General features: G+C 36.2%; 1 protein-coding gene across 23 annotated transcripts in view; it reads left to right on the top strand.

Moving 5' to 3' along the window:
* RBFOX2 (RNA binding fox-1 homolog 2) overlaps positions 1–20,975 on the top strand; it is a 222,554-nt gene that overhangs the window by 164,506 nt on the left and 37,073 nt on the right. For 18 of the 23 annotated variants that reach the window (XM_051961656.1, XM_051961662.1, XM_051961654.1 and 15 more), the window contains one exon: positions 15,887–16,033. In XM_051961656.1, the coding sequence (XP_051817616.1) occupies positions 15,887–16,033 (147 nt within the window). The remainder of the gene's footprint in view (positions 1–15,886; positions 16,034–20,975) is intronic. The other 5 variants (XM_051961666.1, XM_051961672.1, XM_051961658.1 and 2 more) reach the window with 1 other exon arrangement.

The following is a 20,975-nucleotide window of genomic DNA, read 5'->3' as shown; positions in this document are numbered from 1 at the left end:
ATTTTGTGCACTTTTAGTAATAGTTAATTCAGCTAACTGGCAGGGAAAAAAGCATGTAATATAGTCTTTACAAATTACTAAGATGTTTTCCTTTGTGATAAAACTAAGATCCTTAGTTTCTTGTCATGCTTGCTGACTCTTGGCTGAATTGGTTGAATTATTTTATTTATGCACAGAGGGCACTTAAGTAAGACTTTTTAAACAATGTTTTCTTGCCTTTTCACCTAACAACTGATGCTACTTATTCAGGTACATTTGATCTGCAATTATTAAATTGCTGCTCACCCCCTTATGGAAACAACATTTACTCTCTGCTGTTGTTTCCCAAAAGGCCTTTCATAGGAATCCAACTGGCCAGTTATTTGTTTCATTACTACCCAACTTAAAGATATCTTAATAGGTGGGTAAGAGTTGGGGGAAAATATAATTATTTCACTTTTAGATATGTTGAATTTGAGGTGGCAAATAAGTTGTACAGAAATGCAGGGAGTTAGATTTGAAGGTTGTCAAAAAGAAATCATAGATTTTGAGCTGGGAGGGATTTTAGAAATCATGTTGTCCAGCTGTCATTCTTCAGTTTGACAAACTTGCTGATTAAAAAAGATAGAAACAAAGACAAATTAGTAAGTTGTTTAGAAGTAGCTTCTGTCCTTTCTCAATATTCTTCAGGTTTCATCTACTTTCATGGCTTCAATAATTTATTATTGGGGGAAAAACACTAAGAAAGTAATCTCCAGAGACAAAACATTTAATTCAAGGGAAAAATGGCCCCAGTGTCCTGTTGTCCATTGTCTGATTTACATAGAACTAGCAGAAGAACTTTGAAATTGAAAACTGGAAAACTTGGAACCACAGAACTATTTGAGGTTATTGGACATTACCAGAACATAGTCAGCATAAATATAATACATATAGTACATTTATTGAGCTCCCACTGTGTTAAGCATTGGGCATATAAGTAAGAATAAGACAGTTCCTGCCTTAAAGAGCTTACAATCTAATGGGAGAAGATAGCACCCAAGAAGAAGTTAAAAAAGGGGGGAGGAGATATAGGTACTTTGTTCAGAGATATGATGGTGGAGTCATAACCAAACAGGACAGTTGGTGGGAAATTTAAGGATTGTGTTAATAATTGTGAACTAGAAGTGAAATCTTTCACAAAAGGGGCTCAGCCACAGGAAAGCGGGTCTAAGGAAAAAAACCTCTGAGCATAATAAGAAGTATGATCTCTATCCAGGTGCCTTACTAACATAGTACTGTACCCTGATAGACATTATTGGTGGAAGTGGGTACCTCAGAATTGTGAATGGGATGTTATGCTACAATCTTGTCTTTCCTTCTATTTGGTAAATGTTTTTATTGCATTAATGGAATTACCTGGCTGATTTGTTACATCTGAAACGCAGATGTGGACTTAGGAACTATAGTAGATAAGTAAAAGAGTAGCTGCCCATCAAGGGTTACCCCTAATATTTGGAGTTATACCTCTTTGCAAAACCCTAGCTTGCCAGCCATCATGGATACAGGTTCTAATGAATCAAGTGACCTGGGAATAAAAGAGAGGTAGGTTGGGCACTTGCTGCAGGGAGTTATAAATCAAGGCACAGAAAGTAGATGAAAGCTGAAGAAGAGGTGAGATTCTACCCAGAGAGTATAAAGGTTTTTGGTACCTGAAGAAATATCATTATCTAATAGTGGCATTTCGTAATTCAAAAAGGTCAAAGTGGGAAGGGCAGGAAATAAACATTGATACAGCATCTACTGTATGCCAGGCATTGTACTAGTAGTAGGTACTGTTACAGAATTTTCATTTGGTCCTCACAACAACCTTGGGAGGTAAGTGCCAAGAAAGGAGCACACAGTTCTATAGTAGCAAAGACCTGGAAACATAGATAGATACATATTGATCAAGGAATTTTGGCACACGGATGAATTGGAATATTACTGCACGATAAGAGAAAAAAAGAGTTTTTAAAGAACTCAGAGAAACACAGAAGACTTAAATAAACTGATACAAACAAAACTGGCAGAACCAGAATATATATAAAACTAATGACGACTAAAATAGCAACAAACAACAGAAATAAATATCGTGATATTATAATAAGTAGAGCTGGCCCTGGAGAAGAGATGAAACCTACACTTTAGGAAGATCACTTCGACAGTTATGTGGAGGGAGGATTCAAGGGAGGAGAAGCTTGAGGCAGGCAGACCCACCAGAAGCTACTCTGAGAGCCCAAGCAGAAAGGACCCGACCATGTTGGGGCCAGTGTCAGTAGAGAGAAGGGTGTATTTGAGAGATTGCATAAGTGAAATCATATAGGCCTTGGAAATTGATTGGATATGGAATGTAAGAGGTAGTGAGCAGTTGGAAGCTTGAGGCACTAGAAGGATGCTGGCTGCCTTGATGAAAATATGGAAGTTTGGAAGGAGAGGGGAAGGTAGAGGAAGAATTTGTAAATAAGGTTTCAGGCATATTGAGTTTAAGATATATGGGACTTCTCGTTTGAGATGTCCAGTGGACAGTTGGAGGTGCAAGACCGGAGGTCAGTAGAGAAGTTAGACCTGGATAAGTAGATTGGAATTTTACTAGCATAGAGATGATAATTGAATCCATGAGAATTGATAAGATCTACAGGTGAAACAGCATAAAAGGAGTAGAGAAGAGGGCCCTTAATAGAGTGCTCTGGGACATTGGATAGAGAGTCTGACCTGGATGACAAACCAGCAACCAATGAGAAAGCTAGGAGGAGAACCAGGAGAGAGCTCTGTCTTGAAAACCTAGAATGAAGAGAGTATTGATGAAAAAAGTGTTCAGCAATGTCCAAGGCTGTGAAGATAGAGCATTGAGAAAAGGCCTTTGGATTTGGCAATTAACAGATCAACAAATCACTTTGGAGAGAACAGTTTAGGTTGAATCATGAGACTTGCATCCTGACTGTATAGAGTTAAAAGGAGAGTTAAAGGAAAGGAAACCTTTCTAGATATCTATTTCCTTACCTGTGAAATAAGGGTGTTAGACTGGATGACCTTCAGGTCCTTTGTGTTCAAAATATATGATCTTAGTAATCTTAGTAATTTTTGGACATGGAGATAAATTTAAAAAACACAAAACTATCAGGCTAATTTATGGCCATAAGGATGTGTATGTCTAATAAAATGTTTTAATACTCTCCCTAGATCTGAATGTTTCCAATATATTTAATATAAAATCAAGCCTATTCTTTCTTGTTCATATTGGAATGAGAAGGGACCATCAAATTCAAAAGTTCTTAGTCTGGGTTTCCATAAATGTTTTAAAAAATTATATATATATATATGCATATATATATATACACACACACATCTGATTCTAGCACAATGCTCAACTAAAGCACAAGCTAGTGCCCCCTTTGCAGCCCCCTATCATTCCAACTAGCTAACAAAACTTTTTGAACTTTCCATCTATTTCTTCATCCATCTCATCAATAAAAAAGTTGAATAAAACAAGGTTAGGCACAGGTTGTTAGAGATCTTTCTTCACAACAATATAAATTCATTAATGACACCAATACCCTGTGGATTCAGTTGAGTGTGAATTCACCAATCCACATCTTTTTACCATACCTTTCTCTATTTTGTTACTTACAGTAAGAGCTTTTGTCAAATCAAATTTAGATCACTGTGTCAAAAGCATTCACTTGATCTATCTTGTAGACTTTGTTTGATAACCTTGTTTTTGGTGAATCTGTATCTTGTAATTATTACTTCCCTAACTACCAAGAAAATATTAATTTAACCATTGTAGACATGTGTGAGGTGACTGACATACTCATCTATCTTTAGTTTATGTAATTCAACCTTTTTCCCTTTTTAAAAATTAGGACATTTGATTATTTCCAGTCCTGGGTCATCTCTCCATCATTCCCTAAAGATTAATAGTAGCAGCAGCAGCAGTACATCAGTCACAATTAGGAGTTTTCAGCACCATGCAGTAAGGGACTCTGGTCCTAAGTTCATGGAGTAATGGATCTTGTTGGCCTTGGAGCCATGAAAACCTGATTTCCAGCACTCCTCTCCCCACCCCCTCCCAGGAGATATGTAATCTTAGGTAAATCAGCCAACCTCTCAGTGTTGCTTAAGTGCCCAGAAGGTGGTGAGAATGATCTTATGCAATAGCTCTCTTTACCAATGAAATCACAAGTATAATCATTGCTCTTGTAATATAAGTGATCTCAACTCTTTTAGAAGATTGAGATACTCTTGGAATATAAGACCTTATTTCTCTTTGGTTCCCTAACTTAGCAATGGAGAAACATCATTCTCTCCTAACCTACTGCTGCACGGGACTCATTCTGCTGAGAGAACCATTTTTCATCTGCTTATTTTCCTTTTAACTTTTAGAAGAGTCTTATTAATTATTAATTAATTTTGCATAGCTTACACTTCTAAATATATCCCTAGCAAGTCATCCCTTGTAACAAAGAATAGAAAGTAAGAGGAAAAGTTCAGCAGAATTAATCTATGTGTCCATGGGCACCTCATTTCCTTGGCTGGGCCTGTTTCTTTATCTGTAAAATGAGGGGATTGGACTAATGCCCTCTGAGTTCCTTTCCTAGGCCAATTTCATCAGTTACAGATTAGGAAACAGAGAATTGAGAAAATCTAAAACATTGGACCAAGGCTACCCTGATAACTAGGCTTCCCGAATGCTTGTTCTTGACCAAAAGAAATGGCATCTTTGAGAACCCTTCAATTTTTCTGACTCCCGTTCTTTATACTTCAATAGAAGGTTTCTAAGAATATTTTAGTGTAATGGAGCCATCTATAAAAAGGCATTTAAAACAAAAGGAAAGGGAAAGAAATAGAGTAGACCTGTGTATATCTCAGTGGGTATTTGTATTATTTTGTTCCATCATGTATCTGGTATGAACTTGTAAGCTGTGTAAAATGGTAAAAGTTTGCTTTCCCAGTAAACTACTAAAGGCCAAATCATATCATTGTCACCCATTAGCAATATTGTCAGACAACTTTGAACGAACATTGATATTCACTAGTTTTTTGTAAAATTCTTATTTACACTTATATTCATAGAAAGGCTAGCTTTCTGTCACTCAGTAAGAAAGCATTTATGAAGCACCTATGCTCAAAGATAAAAATAAAACCTGCTCTTGGAGGAGCAGTATGTGATCACAAACATGTAGGGCTGAACCTCTGGTCTCTGGAACGTCCTAATCCATGAATCCTAGCATAGGAGCTCAACAGGATCATAAAGTCCAGTTATCTGATCCAGGCAGCTCATGTTACTGAGGAGGAATGTCAAGCCAACAAAGTGACTTAGCCAACGTCATACAATGAATAAAGAACTGAACTAGAACTGAAATCTAGGTCTCTTGGTCCAGTGGTCATCCACTGTACTACAGAAATAGGGACTATCCCTCAGGAGCCTTACAATCCATCCCTTGCTGGAATGAGATGAAAAAGTTTTACTGAGAGAACTACCATGTTCTCTCAGTATGATATTTCAATTCTGAAACTGACTGCTCTTAAGAAAATAAAAATCTCTTCTGAGATTTTTAGCTTGAGAAAAAGAGAGAAAACAATTTTGTTAGCATAGGAAATTTTTCCTTTTTGAAAAAGGCGTTCTGTACCATCTACCCTCATGCTTTTCAACTTAACCATATGTCATTTTAGAAACCTGATACAAATGCTTAAAATGCTAACAGATGTAGTGGATAGAATGACATGGAAAGAAAAAAATAGACATCCGCCAGTTGAAAATGAAGTTAACACTATAACCATCCAAGTAGATTACTAGACTTTTAAGACAGCTTTCTGTGCATGTCTTTAGATGTGTATTGTTATTAATTAATTCATCATTAACTTCAGCCAGTGTTCCACACATGAAAAATTCTTGCTTTATACAGATCCTTACTCTATCTAATAGATTTGTTCCAGAAAGATTCTATTTAAATTAAACTTCTAAAAATTGAATTATTTCTTTCCTTGTTTCATATTAAAATGTTAGATTCCTTGATTTTATTTCTGATATATGAAATCCTAGGCAATTTCTTTAGAAAACATCAATTTGAACAAATCCTTTAGAGGATAAGAATAATTGAACCTTTATTTATTTAGTATTTGATAAATATTTTATTTATACATAGATTATCAAATTCAATATGTTAGGAAAATTACATTTGGTATACCTGTATAGGATATTATATTGAATCTTTAATGTTATTTTGCATCTGTGTTGTCCTTGATCCTTTTCTTTTTGTTTTTATTCTTATTGAGACCTTTGTTTGTACACGATCATCATATTCATTCCTGAATATGCTCCTCCCAAAGTCCAACAATTCTTCCCTTGTAACAGAAGCTAAAAGGGGACCGGGGGTCACAGTTCTCCAAAGTCCCCCCCAACATTATCTATATAGTGTATATAATATCCCCAAATCATGGTCCCCCCATTTCTTCAGTGAAAGGAAGGGAGAGATCCATGTTTCTCTCCTGGGCCAAGCTTGGTTATGATAATTAATCACACAGAGTTCTATTTCAAAATCTGAGTTTCACTTTATTATTCTTTCCATTTCTTTTTTCTGCTCATTGTTTCTCTTGTTTTTTTGGTTGTGCCTCATGTATCTTCCCATGTTTCTCTGGATTCTTTTCATTTGTCCTGTCTTTCAGCCCATATTCCATTACTGTCATGCCTCACTATTTAGCCATTTCCCATTTGATGGATGCCTACCAGCTTTCTTTGCAGTTCTTTGTTACTGCTGCTTAAAAAGGCTCACTTGGCTTAATTAGCCTTTTCGAAATAATTTTAGATACATTAACTTATTCAGATCTTAAGGTAGGCTTCAGAATTTTGTGGCTGTGATCATACATTACTTTCCCTGTTTGTTGTTTTGTTGAGAATTAATGCTAAGAAAATCTAAGTTCTGACAGTGAATTTGGGTCGACAGTTACAGACCTAAAGCATTCTGCTTTAGTGTTCAATGCAGTGTAGCTAGCCACAATTTGGGCTTGCTTCCCTTAATAGCTTAGCAGAGGGTGGGAAGCTCTGTTTAATCAGCTGTTGGTCAATACGGAACTTTTCCAAATTAGATGTAACTTGAGGGAGTTAGAGGAGAGCTTGTATAGTGGTAAATGAAACTTGATTCTCATGGTCTTATTTAATTCTATACAGGCTCCCCCTAAGAATAATAAGTAAGGTTACATTTCCTTCTCTCTGTTGTACATTTTGTTAAAACTTGTAGTTACTACAAAAGCAGAATCTTAGAAGGGGAACAATAGCAGCATACAAACACAGACGGAAAATCTTGATATAAATTTGTTTCTATTTTCTAAGGCATTGGATACCAAATATGACTCAATCTAGATGGAAGAGCATCTCAAGTTGATGGAATGGGATAGAAAAAACATTCACATTTTAGTGTTTTGTTTCTTTTTTAGTCTGGATCTGTGATCCTAGCATTCCCATATTGATCATAGCAAGACTCCTCCTATATGTCCCCTCTCTAACCATTTCCTTGCCAAACTGAACTTATTTTAAAATTCATGCCCCGATGGGGATGAAGGGAAAAAACATTAAACACATCTTTGCTTGATTCATCTACATCTTCTATCCCCTCTTCTGTGTTCTCAGATACACATTTGTCCCTCCTCAGAAGAGTGATCGTTCCTACCCTTTTCTTTTTCCACAAATGAGGACAGGATCCCTGTGCCACATCCTTAATAATTGATCCCAGTGTTTCCCCCCACCCAGATTAGAATATTTCTTTTACCATAACTATTTGGTGCTATATTTGGGAAAATGGAGAGTCAGACCTCTGAAAGAGATGCAACTCCAAAAGAAGATCCCAAAGCTGACACAGGGTGAGCTTGAGACAGTAGTGATAGCCAGCTCTCTGAACATCTCTGCTTAATAAGGAAATAAGTTCCTTAATAAAGAACTTAATAAGGAATTAAGAAATTAATAAGATACACTATATCTCTCCCTATGTGGCAGAGTTTTAGAGGAATTGTTAATTTGTCTTGATTTCATCCTTCAGAGAGGTTAAAGGAAGAGATGATCGGAACAGCTACCCAGTCCCTGATTCTGATCAGAAAGGGGAAACTGGTTGCTGAAGTAAAAATGACAATTTGTATAGTGATGAGCTTTCAAGTGATCAGCTTATGCTGAAAAAGGCATGATATTACATGGACTACTTCAAATTATAGGCCAGTAGCCTTGATTTTAATTCAGGTTGAAATTCTTGGACACATTTATAGAGCATTGTCTTCTGAGCACTCAGAAAGGGCAATAGTGATTACTGTAAACTTTCAAGGATTCTTCAAGGACAAGTAGATTTCAAGTTCAGTGTAAGTTAGCAGTGTGACTTGACAGCTAAAAAATGCTTTTAATAAAAATAAAATTTCTCTCTTAATGCAAAATAATTATAAGTCAGATAAAGCAGTTGTTCAGACTAAGACCACTTGGGAGAACATTAGAAAAGATCTGACCTCCATAGAGGAGTGGTTTGACTTGACTGAAGTGCAAATTCTGCTGCATGCTCAGACAAGTCCTAGAAGCAGTTGTGCTGGGTGGCAACCTCAGCTCCAGGAACTTTTGCCCGATGTTGTAGGGTCAAATGCTGATAGAGGGAATATTAAAATATCCTTTATTGGGGCTAACTAAACACGGGGCCCAGGTTCACTGAACAAAAACCATAACAAGTCTGATGAATAATCACAGAGAGTCAGGGGTTCAGATGTGAGTTCAAACTTGGAAGAAGATAGCAACATTAAAACAGCTGCCTCTACTTCAAAGAAAAATATAAAGTGATCACAAGCCCCAAAAAGGCTTTGAATAAGAGAGGTTAAGGAAAAAATGGGGGTGGAGGGGTGTGGTAGTGAGGAAATACAAATAACGTAAGAAAGTTATGAAAAGAAAATCAATCAATTGGAAAAAGTAGTCCAGAAAAGTATAAAAGAAAGTGACTCCTTAAAAGTCAGAATTGGGCAAGTATAATGACTTCTTAAGAACCAGAAAATATCAAAACAATATAATAAAACAAAATCAAAAGAATGAAAAATAGAAGAGAATGTGAAATATTTCATTAGAAAAACAATTGACAATTGTCAATATAATATTGAGACAATATAGGAGGAGAGACAATATAAGAATTGTTGGACTAACTAAAAATCATGTTCAGAAAGAGTCTAAACACTATACTTCAAGAAATGATTAAAGAAATTTGCCCTGAAGTTTTAAAACTAGAGGGAAAATAGAAATTGGGGGAGAAGGGGAAAGCCTGATCATTGCCTGCAAGGGATACCAAGATGAAAACTCAAAGGAACATCATAGCCAAGTTTTGAAGCTTCCAGGTTATGGAGATAGTACTACAAGCAAGAAAAAAATCATTCTAGACATTCTAGATCTGAAAGGCTATGATTAGAGTCCTCCACTAATATAATTTTATTGTCTATTTCTATCTATATTTCACTTAGCTTTTCCTTAAAAAATTTGAATGCATCTAGGTCTGCTATCAAATAATACTTCATTATCTATGGTATCTTTTACCCTAATTTTTCCACATCTCTTATACCCAGCATTCTATCCACTATAAAATGAAAGGACTCTAATCATTGCCTTTCAGATCTAGATAACTCTAACCAAAACATATATATTGAAAAGATGAAAAAGTCTTTTACCTAAAAGCTTTACCTAAAATCATCAGCAAGCAAAGGATATAACCTAGACACCTTCTCAATAAGATCAGGAATGAAACAGATGCTCATTATCACTAGCATTATTCAACATTGCACTAGAAATGCTAGTAATAGCAGTAAGAGAAGAAAAAAGAAATTGAAGGAATCAGAATGAGCCTCGAGATAATAAAAAGTGTCCTTTTTTGCAGATGATATGATGATTTATTTGGAAAATCCCAAAGATTCAACTAGAAAGCAGTTGAAACAATAATTTTACCAAAGTAGCAGGATATAAAATAAATCCTTATAAATTATCAGCATTTTTCCACATCACAAAGAGATTCTATAAGAAAAGATAGTAAGAAGTGCCCCGGGGGAGGTAGGGAGGGAGAAGAAAAATATGAAATACACAGGGTTTTGCAAGGGTGAATGTTAAAAACTATCTTTGCATATATTTTGAAAAATAAAACGCTATTATAACTTTTAAAAAAAAGAGATGACCCATTTAAAATAACTGCAAATAGTGTAAAATGTGTGTGAGTGTATCTGCTACAACAAATCCAGGAACTACATGAACATAATTATTATCATTTTCTTTTTATAGCTTTTTATTTTCTCTCTCTCTCTCTCTCTCTCTGTATGTATATATATATACACACACACACACACACACATACGTACATGAATAATTTTTGATATTCATCCTTGTAAAACCTTGTTCCAAATTTTTTCCCTCCCTTCCCCCATCCTCTCCCCTAGACAGCAAGTAATTCAATATATGTTTTTTGTTTTTTGTTTTTGTTTTTTTGCTGAGGCAATTGCTAGGTCCTCCTGACTTCAGGACTGGTGCTCTATTCACTGCACTACCTAGCTGTCCCCAATCCAATATATGTTAAACATGCTCAATTCTTCTATACATATTTCTACAGTTATCGTGCTGCATAAGAAAAATCAGATCAAAAAGGAGAAAAAATGAGAAAGAAAACAAAAAGCAAACAAACAACAATAAAACGAGTGAAAATACTACGTTGTGATCCATACTCAATCCCCACAGTACTATCTCTGGGTGCAGAAGTTTCCACCACAAGACCATTGGAACTGGCCTGAATCATCTCACTGTTGAAAAGAGCCACATCTATCATCGTATAATCTTGCTGTTACCATATACGATGATCTCCTGGTTCTGTTCACTTCACTTAACATCATTTCATTCCAAGCCTCTCTGAAATCATCCTGCTGATTGTCATGAACATAATTATAAAACATTTTTATACATATATGGACAGATGTAAATAATTGGCAAATTATTGTTCATGGGTAGGCAGAGCCAATAAAATAAAAATGACAGTTCTATTAAATTAATTTGCTTATTCAAAACCATCCCAATTAAATTACTAAAAAATTACTTTATTGAGCTAGAAAAAATAGCAGAATTTATCTTAAAGAACAAAAAATGTAAAAATTGTTGAATAAATTAATGAAAAATATAAACAAGGGAGGATAAGCAGACTATAATATAATAACATCATATTGAACTATAATATAAAGCAGTAATTACAAAACCATTTGGTATTGATCAAGGAATAGAAAGGTGGATCAGTGGAACAGAGTAGAGAGTGTGGATAGTAGTAAATGAGTACAGAAAACTTATGTTTGACAAATGTAAAGATTTAAACTTTTAGCATGAGAATTACTATTTGGTAAAAATTGTTGAGGAAACTGCAATGGAGTGTGGTAGAAATTGGGCATATTCTAATATCTTACATCATTTACCAATTTAAGGTTAAAATGGATAGATGACCTAGATACATACAGATAATAAGAAATTTAGAAGAACACACAATATATGACCTATCAGACTTACGGGTAGAAAAATAATTTATGAATAAATAAGAGGTAGAAAGCATTGTGAGATGTAAAGGGGATAATTTTGATTATGTAAAATTAAAAGGGTTTTGTACAATAAAACAATGTAGCCAGGATTAGAAGAAAAACAGAAATTCGGGGATGGGGGAACAAATTCTTTTATACAGTTCCTCAGATAAAGGTCTTATATCTCAAATACATAAAGAATTTGAGTCATTCCCCAGATGGTAAATGTTTATTGGATATGAATAGACAATTTTTCAATGAAGAAATCAAAACTATATAGAGTCATATAAAAAGATGTTCTAAATCATTGTTGTTTAGAGAAATACAAACTAAAACAACTTTGAGATGTCATTATGCACCTGTTAGATCAACTAAAATAATAGAAGAGACTAATGACAAATGCTGGAGATGTGGAAAAATTGAAACACTGCCACTGTTGGTGGCACTATGAAACTGGAGAGCAATCTGGACTTATGCCCAAAGATTTATAAAGCAGTGTATACCTTTTGAATCAGCAATACCACTATTAGATTTGTTTTCCAAAATGATAAAGGAAAAAGGCAAAGAACTTATATTCATAGTGGCTCTCTGTAGTGGCAAAGAACTGGAAATTGAAGGAATGCCCATCAGTTGGGGAATGGATAAACAAGTCCTTTCTGTTTTTTTTTTAAATCCTCTTAAGTCTGTTTTGTTATGTTATTAGTAGTTTGCTAATTTTTTAATCTCTACATAAGTAACTCATTTTAATTCTTGCTGTCGTCCTATATTTAGTTTATATAAGAACTGAATTAACACCATTATTTCATTTTATAGTGGATAGAATGCTGGGTCTAAGAGTTATTTTCTTACATTCAAATCTGACCCGAGACACTTAACTGTGGACCCTGAGGAAGTCACTTCATTCTGCTTGCCTCAGTTTCCTCACCTGTACAATAAACTGGAGAAGGAAATGAAAAACCACTCCAGTTCTCTGCAAAGAAGACCCCAAATGGGGTCAGACATAAGTGAAACGATTGAACAATAAACTTCATGTTCTTGCCTTGCTTCCACTATCTTTTGCTTTTTTCTCTTTCCTTCTCCTCTCTTCCCCTGTTCTTCCCTTTCCTTCCCCTTTATGTCCTTCTCCCTTATTCTTCTTTTCTCCCTCACTCCACTCCCAGGATAATATTGTGAAGATTGTGCTCCCTGAACTTGTAAGGCCCTCTAGGGGAAAAAAAAATGTTATTCACCGGGAAGTCATTGAGAAAGACGGGAGAACAGTGAAGGGCTGATGTGGTAGATGATGCACAAAGCAAAATTGGTGCCCTGAGTAATGGAGCGCATCTTTGGTAGTCAGTATGAAATATCAGGAGTTTCTGTAAACAGATCTTGAGGCAGAACAGAATTCTGTAACCTCCCCTGGGAGGAGTGCCTTGATCCACCGTCCAGTTACTAGTACAGAATGTGATAAATGGTTGGTGTTTCCTGTGTGTGTATGCATGTGGACACATGCATATCTATGTATATACATACATTATTATACACACGCACATACATACACACAGTATTGATTATTAGAGAGAGGCTTGGGTCAGATGAAAAAGTCCAGTTTGTGCTAAATTTGAAGGTACGGCTACCAAAGAAATCTTTAAAAGCTGTTTCCAGGTTGAGGGGGAGAGCCATTTTTAGCCTGTATCAGTACACAGAAGATTCCACTGGGCCTTGCTCAGCTTGAGGGGTTGGGCGAAGGGCAGACATACATGCTTTAGCCACGTGATTTCGTCAGGGTAGCTGCTGCCAATCCTCATTCCACACTTCCAGTAAACAGACTCCAGCCTATTCTGTTTCATCTTCTGCCCAGTGAATAAATTAGGTCAAACAATTACCACAAAAGGAAAAACAAGACCTTAGGAGGTTGTTTCTGCAACCAGTAAAGTTGCTCAGCAGCTAACAATAGAAGACTAGCCCCAAACCAGTCATGCCCTGACTGATATTTTCCTAAAAATGGTTAATATCTGTGTTTACAAAGACCAAAAGCCTGAATGCTCTCATTTGTTTCCCATCTCTGCTTGAGCAGCAAGAGCTATTCTTGCCGTTAAGGCAGTCTCTAATTAGAATGAGTTGCAAGGGATTCTTTTATTAAATGGGGAATCTAAGACTCATCCAGTTTATATTATTAAATTCAACACAGCCTTGCCCAGTACATGCAATTTCTCTTTCTGTTTCTGTGCAATTCTCCAGTGTCCAGTGCATCGTATTACTGCTTTAGTTGTAAATTCGTGTGTTTTCTTAGATACATTCATTCTTTTATCTCGTCTTGAGTGAGGCTAGAATTCTAGCCTTAGTTGGTTCACGTTTCCTAAAAATCATTCTAGCAGCAGATTGAGAATCCAACGAATGCTATTTAGTTTCTTCATGTTGAAAATGGGGTGGGGATCCTTGCTGTGCTTGCAGGTAGATAGTGGATGGTTATATAGTGTTGGGAGAACCTATGGACTTCCAGGGAGTCATGAGGCCTTCCAACAGAAATAATCCTCCTTTATGCTTCACAGCCCCCAGAGAACCAAGAGTTTCATGGCCTTCAGAGCTCACATTTATGACCAAACTTTTAGGTTTGCCAACTGCTTCATGATCATTATCTCCCTTTACAACTGTTCAGGAGAGCAGACAGTGCAAACCTCCTCAATATCCAGTGGCACAAAGCACAACCCATTCTTACTTTCTCATCTTGAGGTGTGCATCCACATCTAATTATAAGTAACGGTTCAAATATTCTTTCTTCTGTTTTGCACACGAGGAAACCAAGCATCAGACAGCCCTGTATTCACATAGATGGTAAAACTGAGAGCCTTTTAGAAATTTATATTCTGGTATTTTTGATAGATTAGGCTGCAAGTTATACAGTTGATATAGGGCTACACCTGGAGTCAAGAAGAACTGAATTCGAATCCAGCCTTAGACACTTTCTAACTGTGATCCTAGGCAAGTCACTTAAGTTTTCTTAGTTTTGGTTTCCTCATCTGTAAAATGAGGATAGCACCTACCTCTAAGGATGGTTGTAAGATCAAATGAAAAAATATTTATAAAGCATTTTGCCAACTGTAAAATGTTATATAAATGTTAATTATCATCAGCATCGTCATGATCATTATCTGAATCAATCTGATTCTGTGACTTTTTTTTAAGTGACCTAGACAATAAAAAATGCAGTTGAAGCCAACAAATAAATTCTAGAAATAGCAGTTGTGATGATGTGTGATGGAAAAATCAATGACCTCCATTGCTGCTTCAGATACAGATATCCCAGGTTACATGTCACGTAAAGGACAAGTCCATAAAGAAACAAGATTGGGCTTGATAGACTCTTCTCTTTTCCTTTGTAGCCATACTTTTCATATTCATAGACAAGCCTAGTCAAAGTTCAGGAAATTATGTTTAATGTTTTTAGGTTTGAATGAAATGATAATTTTTCAACAGATGAGAAAAGAGCTTGAGGCAAATCAGAATATATTTACTTAGAGATAGATTGAGTTGCATCTTGAACTACTTAATGCTGTTTTAATTATTTTGTTTCCTGTCTGAAAGGATTTTGTTCTGTTTAGTCTATACTTTGCTTAATTTGATGATTGAAAATCTGATATTTTTGCCCAGCAGAATTTCATAGTTCTTCCTCTCACTATTTTTTAATTCAAATAGACCACATCCATTTCTGCCATCTGCACAGTCTGAATGGAACAAAACAGAAAGCCATCATCATTAAGCTGGATACTCCTTCATGTGTTCTTAATGCATTCCAGATAGTCTTTTAAAATTTCAAGTTTTAACACCTTTTTAAAGATGGTGTTCTGTTTCTGAGCCTAAAAGGTCTACGATTCACAGCTCCTCTGAGTTTGTTCAAATTACAAACGAGAGTTGGAAAAAAAAATTTTTTTTTCTTCATTTTTAGCAAGGGCTGGAAAAGGGCAGCTAGAAATGCAGCAATTGCCATAAATAAGCAGATGAATCATTTTAGAAGGATGGTGGCCTTGAAAAGAGAGCAAGCCTGAGAATGAGGGAAATGTCCAGGAAGACATTGTCTTCATATATGATTGCCACTTGTCTCCAAATGGTACTAAGTTGTTCAGAAAACAAAAGGTTTTCCTATCCAGGTACAAGTGTTTTTAAGCATCAGCTTACTATTTATTTATTTACTTTTGGTTTTGTCAGTTAATAAAAAGTAGCAGCCATAGTTTTACTTAGAGTACTGACTACTCAGAGTAGTACTAAGAATAAGTTGCATTTGGGTCCAGAACTTTAATTACTATGTGATGTTTGTGAATGGTGCTTTTTTTTTAGCCAGTGTCTCCTGTTTCTTTTATTCCAGCAGACAGAAGGAGGGGCACAGACAGATGGACAGCAGTCACAGACACAGAGTAGTGAGAATACTGAGAGTAAATCTACCCCAAAACGATTGCATGTCTCCAATATCCCCTTCCGATTCCGGGACCCTGATCTCCGGCAGATGTTTGGGGTAAGTCTCTGGTGTGCATGAGTGCTTAATAAATGCTTATTGAATCAAGGTTAGTTGAATTTCATGTTATTTTAAAAAATTTTACAGTTGTCATGTGAATCTCTCATGAAGAAATGACCTCACAGGTAGATTGAGTAAGATCCTTAGGCCTCAAAATACCATCAGCCTGAAAAACCAAAACTAGAGGTATATTTAAGGATTCCACTTCCCAGTAATTCTATTCTTTGAAATGTATCTTGGGTACAAAAGAAAAATTTCTTAATAACACCTAGATTGATCTTGCTACTGCCTAGATTTTAGAAGATATGCAGGAAATAAAGTAAGGTATGTACTTACTTATTGCAGAAATTCCCTCTCTTCCGATCACTTTTCTTGACAAGAAAAGTTGGTGTGACAGTCAAAAATGTAGGAGGGTTGAGACACCTTTGTGACTGATGAGGTCTTAAATCTCCAGTGGAAAACAGTCTCGCCAACTAAGCATCAAATGCTTCTGCCATTTACAAATCGTTATGGTCAAAATTATTTGTATGTTCAAAGAAAGTGAATCTTTATTTTCATGCTGCAGTATAAAATGAGAATGAGCTAAAGCAGCTCTTAAAATAGAGTAAGTAGACCTGGAATCAGAAATGGAAGATTTTTTGGTAGTAGAAATCATTTTTAAAACATGCAGGGATAGGTACCACCTCATACCTCTTAGATTGGCTTAGATGACAGGAAAATGATAAAAATGATGGTTATAATGTGGGGAAACTGGGACTCTAATGCATCATTTGTGGAGTTGTGAAATGATCTAACCATTTTGGCGAGAATTGGGAACTATACCCATAGGGCTGTCAAACTGTCCTTTGATCCATCTGGGTTTGGATCCCACAGAGATCATTAAAATGTGCCAAAAATGTTCGTAGCAGCCCTTTTTGTGGTAGCAGAGAATTGTAAAAGGAATGGATGCCCATCAGTTGGAGAATGACTGAACAAGTTGTGGCACATGAAGATGGAATATTATTGTTCTATTAAAAATAACGAACAAGCTGATTATAGAAAGGCCTGCAAATATTTACATGAACTGATTCTTCGAGAAACAAGCAGAACTAGAAATATGTTGTACACAATAACATCAAGATTGTGTGATGATCAGCTATAAAAGGGTTGGTTCTTCTCAGGGGTTCAATGATCCAAAGCAATCCCAATAGACTTTGGACAGAAAATGCCATCTGCTTCCAGAAAGAGAACTAGAGAGACTAAATCAACACATGCTAGGTTCACTTCTTTTTTTCTGTTTTTTTTTTTTTTTTTAATTTCTCCCATGCTTTTTTCTTTTGCTCTGATTTTTCTCTCCCAACATAATTCACAAAGCAATGTGTATTAGAAATAAATAAATTTACTAAGGGGGAAACAAAAAACAAAAAAAGTACAGGGATTCAATATTTTTCTCTTTTCTCAGTGATCTGAGCCAAGTGATGAACAACAGAAAACAAACAGTTTCTTAATTGAGCAAGGAAAAACCCTTAGGAATCACAGTAGAAAAGACAATGGAAGGAACCTTTTCATGGCCATATTAGTATTTCCTTTAAGCCCACAGACCTCTGGACTTTTGGATAATATTGTTTACAACGTAGGAGAAAATGGGGAAGGGAAAGTGCTCAGTTAACCTTGTCTGCAATCCACCTTCTTTATAGTAGTGAGCAGAGCAAGGTGGAACCCAGGGGGTCAGAGTCCTGTTGACCTCTTTGAGCAAGGGCTGTGGGAGTTTCTGCTTGCTCTGCTTTGGTCCATCGAGGGACATATGATTTCTGCTCCTAGCTTAGACACCTTGAAAGAAGCAGAGAAGATGGCATTTTCTTCCTCAACTGTGGTTTGATTCCTTGGTTTAGAAAACAAAAATTTGCCCTTTTTTCCCCTTCACTGATCCCTCCCCAAAACTCATTTACTGGAGTCCCATGCTCCTCATGGTGAAAGCAACACATTGTATTCAGAAAATCAAAAGTCTAAATTCTTGTCTGTGGAGAGCTTAGACTTAAATGACCTTGCTGGCTATGGGAGAACTTTGGTAAATTGCAACTTTTCTTGGTCTTCATGTCTTCATCTGTAAAATGAAGGGAGGAGTGGACCATCTGTCACATCTTTCTAGCTCTAAAATCTCATGGTCCAATTTTTGATTTTCAGTCTCTATTGGCTCTTTGAAATTATTCAAATGAATGCTTCCCACTAGAGTGACTAGCAGCCCATTTTATGACCCAGATGAAAACAGAGAATTTGTTATCTGTATCTGTTGATTTTGGCCTGCTTAGTTTTGCCACTTGGACACTAAAAGACACATAAACTCCTTTGGCACCATGACAGTGAGTTTACCTTTTATTGCTCATCATTTCACAGAAGTTGTGAGAATCTTTCAACATGTTAGAATAACCTTCAGCCAAGGGGTTTCCCACTTTTCTCTTGGTGTTATTTCCTTTAGATCATATTTCAGAATGCCTAAAGCAATAATGTGAATCTGTGATTCCGTTGACCAGTTTCACAGAAATGAATCCTTAATTTACTGAAAAAAGATGTGAGTAGAACAGCACTAGTTAGAAGGCTCTTCTGGACTTCTCTGTCATTGGGTGTGTGTTGGTTTCTTCACTTCCATCCAAAAGCGAGAAAATCAAAACTTTTCCCGAGATAGTATTAACAGGAGAAAGATTTTAAGAAAAGAGATGAGTGGAAAGGACAGAGGAAGGAGAGAACCAGGTTTGCCAAGAGTAGCAGAGAAACCTGAAGGTCATCTGTCTCACACCCAGCAGCGCACAGAATGACAGAGTCTAGAGTTGGAAGAGAGATCATAGCAACCATGTGGTCTCCCCTCCTCAGGAGGCCTTGCCCAGTGCCATCCAGGGAGACCAGCTGGGATTCCAACCCAGGGCTCCTGTCTCCAGAGGGTCTCTGTGCTGGTTTGGAGCAGGTGAATTGTATATGAGTCAGTGATTCTAAAAATGAAAGGAATTAATCCTAATGATATGGTTTAAAAAAAAAACAAAAATATGAACAATTTTCTAACTATATTCTCTTCCCCTAAAGGTTTTTATAGAGTCCTAAAAATTTCTAGCTGATCTAGTTCACTACTTTTTTTTCCAGACAAGACTGAGCCCTCTCCCCCAAAGTTGTCTAGACTTGCATTTATATAGTGTTTCCCCCCAACAGCCTAGGGAGGCTGAGAGCACAAATACTATTCTCCCCATTTTACACAGATGAAAAAAATGGTGACCTTGATTCTTTGAAGACCCAAGACACATCATCAATCCGTATCAGAACTGAGATGCAAACTCAGGTCCTCTGATTCTGTATCCACTAAACCATAGTGTCCCACTCTTGTAGCAGACAGTTCTAGGCTTTATTAGTAATAATCATCATTTAGATTTTTGTCATCTAAACTGCTTTTACTTTGAGCCCATTTGTTTTAATTCTGGGATTTTTGTGGTTTTGGTGGTGATTAACAACACACACACACACACACACACACACACACACACACAATTAACCAATTCTCTTGGATGGTATATAAGCTTGGGACTATCTCAAGATTGCTGTATCCCTTGTGAACCATTGTTTCAACTCTTTTAGCCTTTCACATAGGAGCTATTTTCATCTTTTCCCTCATTTTATTTGCCCTTATGTATACCCTTCCAACGTTCATAAAGAACTAACTAGTCCTGCCTCTGCTGGAAGTATTATTGCTTTCTCCACAGTATATCCCTAATGCTGCCTCTCTTTTTTTCTCTTCCATGTCTCAGCAGTGCTTTGCTAGTTTGTTTTCAATTTTATATATAAATATATATATATGCATATATATATATATATATATATAATTAACTATTGTGAGTTTGAATTATCATTTCCGTTAAATGGCTTTCTTTATTTGAACTTTGAGATATTTTATTTTTGATAGGTTATTTAACTAAATTGTCAAAGTCACTCAGATTTTTTCCTGTCATCTAAATCCTAGAAAACTCAGTGTTGCCTGAAGATCCATGAGCACTCCATCAGTCCATTCATCCAAATCATTGTTAAATGCATTAATTAACACAGGATTCCCCAGTAGTACACACTAGACTTTGAATATGACCTTTTAACCATTTGTGTGGTTTCTGAGAGATTGGTATATCTTTGTATCCCAACTTCATTTTTCCATATGATAGATATCTAAAAGTTATTACTAAGAAGTTCCAAAACTTTTTTTTAAGAATTAATTTTTGCTAAGTGAGAGTTGTTCCTTACACAAAAGGGTTTAAAAAAAAAAAAAAGGTAATCAGCTCTATGTGATTGGAAGAACCCTTTAAAAATAGGCTTTTCCAGAAGGCTTAAGGAAGCAGCCAGTCTCAGATTTTAATTTCTGGTAACAAAGTTAAACTCAGTGTGTCATCCTGGGCTGTCCAACTTACTGCTGTGGCCTGGAAGAGCTTCCTACATGGATCACTTCTCAGAAAAATAATGCATAGCATTCTTACATGATGTAACTTTGTTGAGGAAATGAAAGACTTAAGGACACTGCAGTGATACGGTAGATAGAGAGTTAGGAGGACCTGGAGTCAGATGTTACTAGCTGTGTGATCCTGATCAAGTCACATAATCCTGATTGTTTCCCCTTTTCTCCCTCTCCCTTCCCTTCCCCCCCCCCCCCCCCCACTCAGGATTATTAATGCTCTCAAGACTGAAAACAAGAACAGAATTTAATAAGCTCTTTTAAAGTCCTTGGTGCAATATGATCCTTATTGATAGTAATCAAGTTTGTTTTTTCATGCCTGATTTATTGGATGGGGCCAGAAAGGCAGAGATTGTATTTTATTCTTCCTTTAACTGCCTTAATCCACTGTTGGTACTCCGTAATCATTTTTGGCATTAATGAGTTGTAAGAAGGATATTCCCTCCAAATTCTTGGCATTAATAAAAAAAAAAAAAGTCGAAGATG

The sequence above is a fragment of the Antechinus flavipes genome, chromosome 5 (genome assembly GCF_016432865.1).
Source record: "Antechinus flavipes isolate AdamAnt ecotype Samford, QLD, Australia chromosome 5, AdamAnt_v2, whole genome shotgun sequence".
Taxonomy (NCBI): domain Eukaryota; kingdom Metazoa; phylum Chordata; class Mammalia; order Dasyuromorphia; family Dasyuridae; genus Antechinus; species Antechinus flavipes.
The sequence above is the reverse complement of the archived record's forward strand: the minus strand, read 5'-3'. Positions and strand labels throughout refer to the sequence as shown.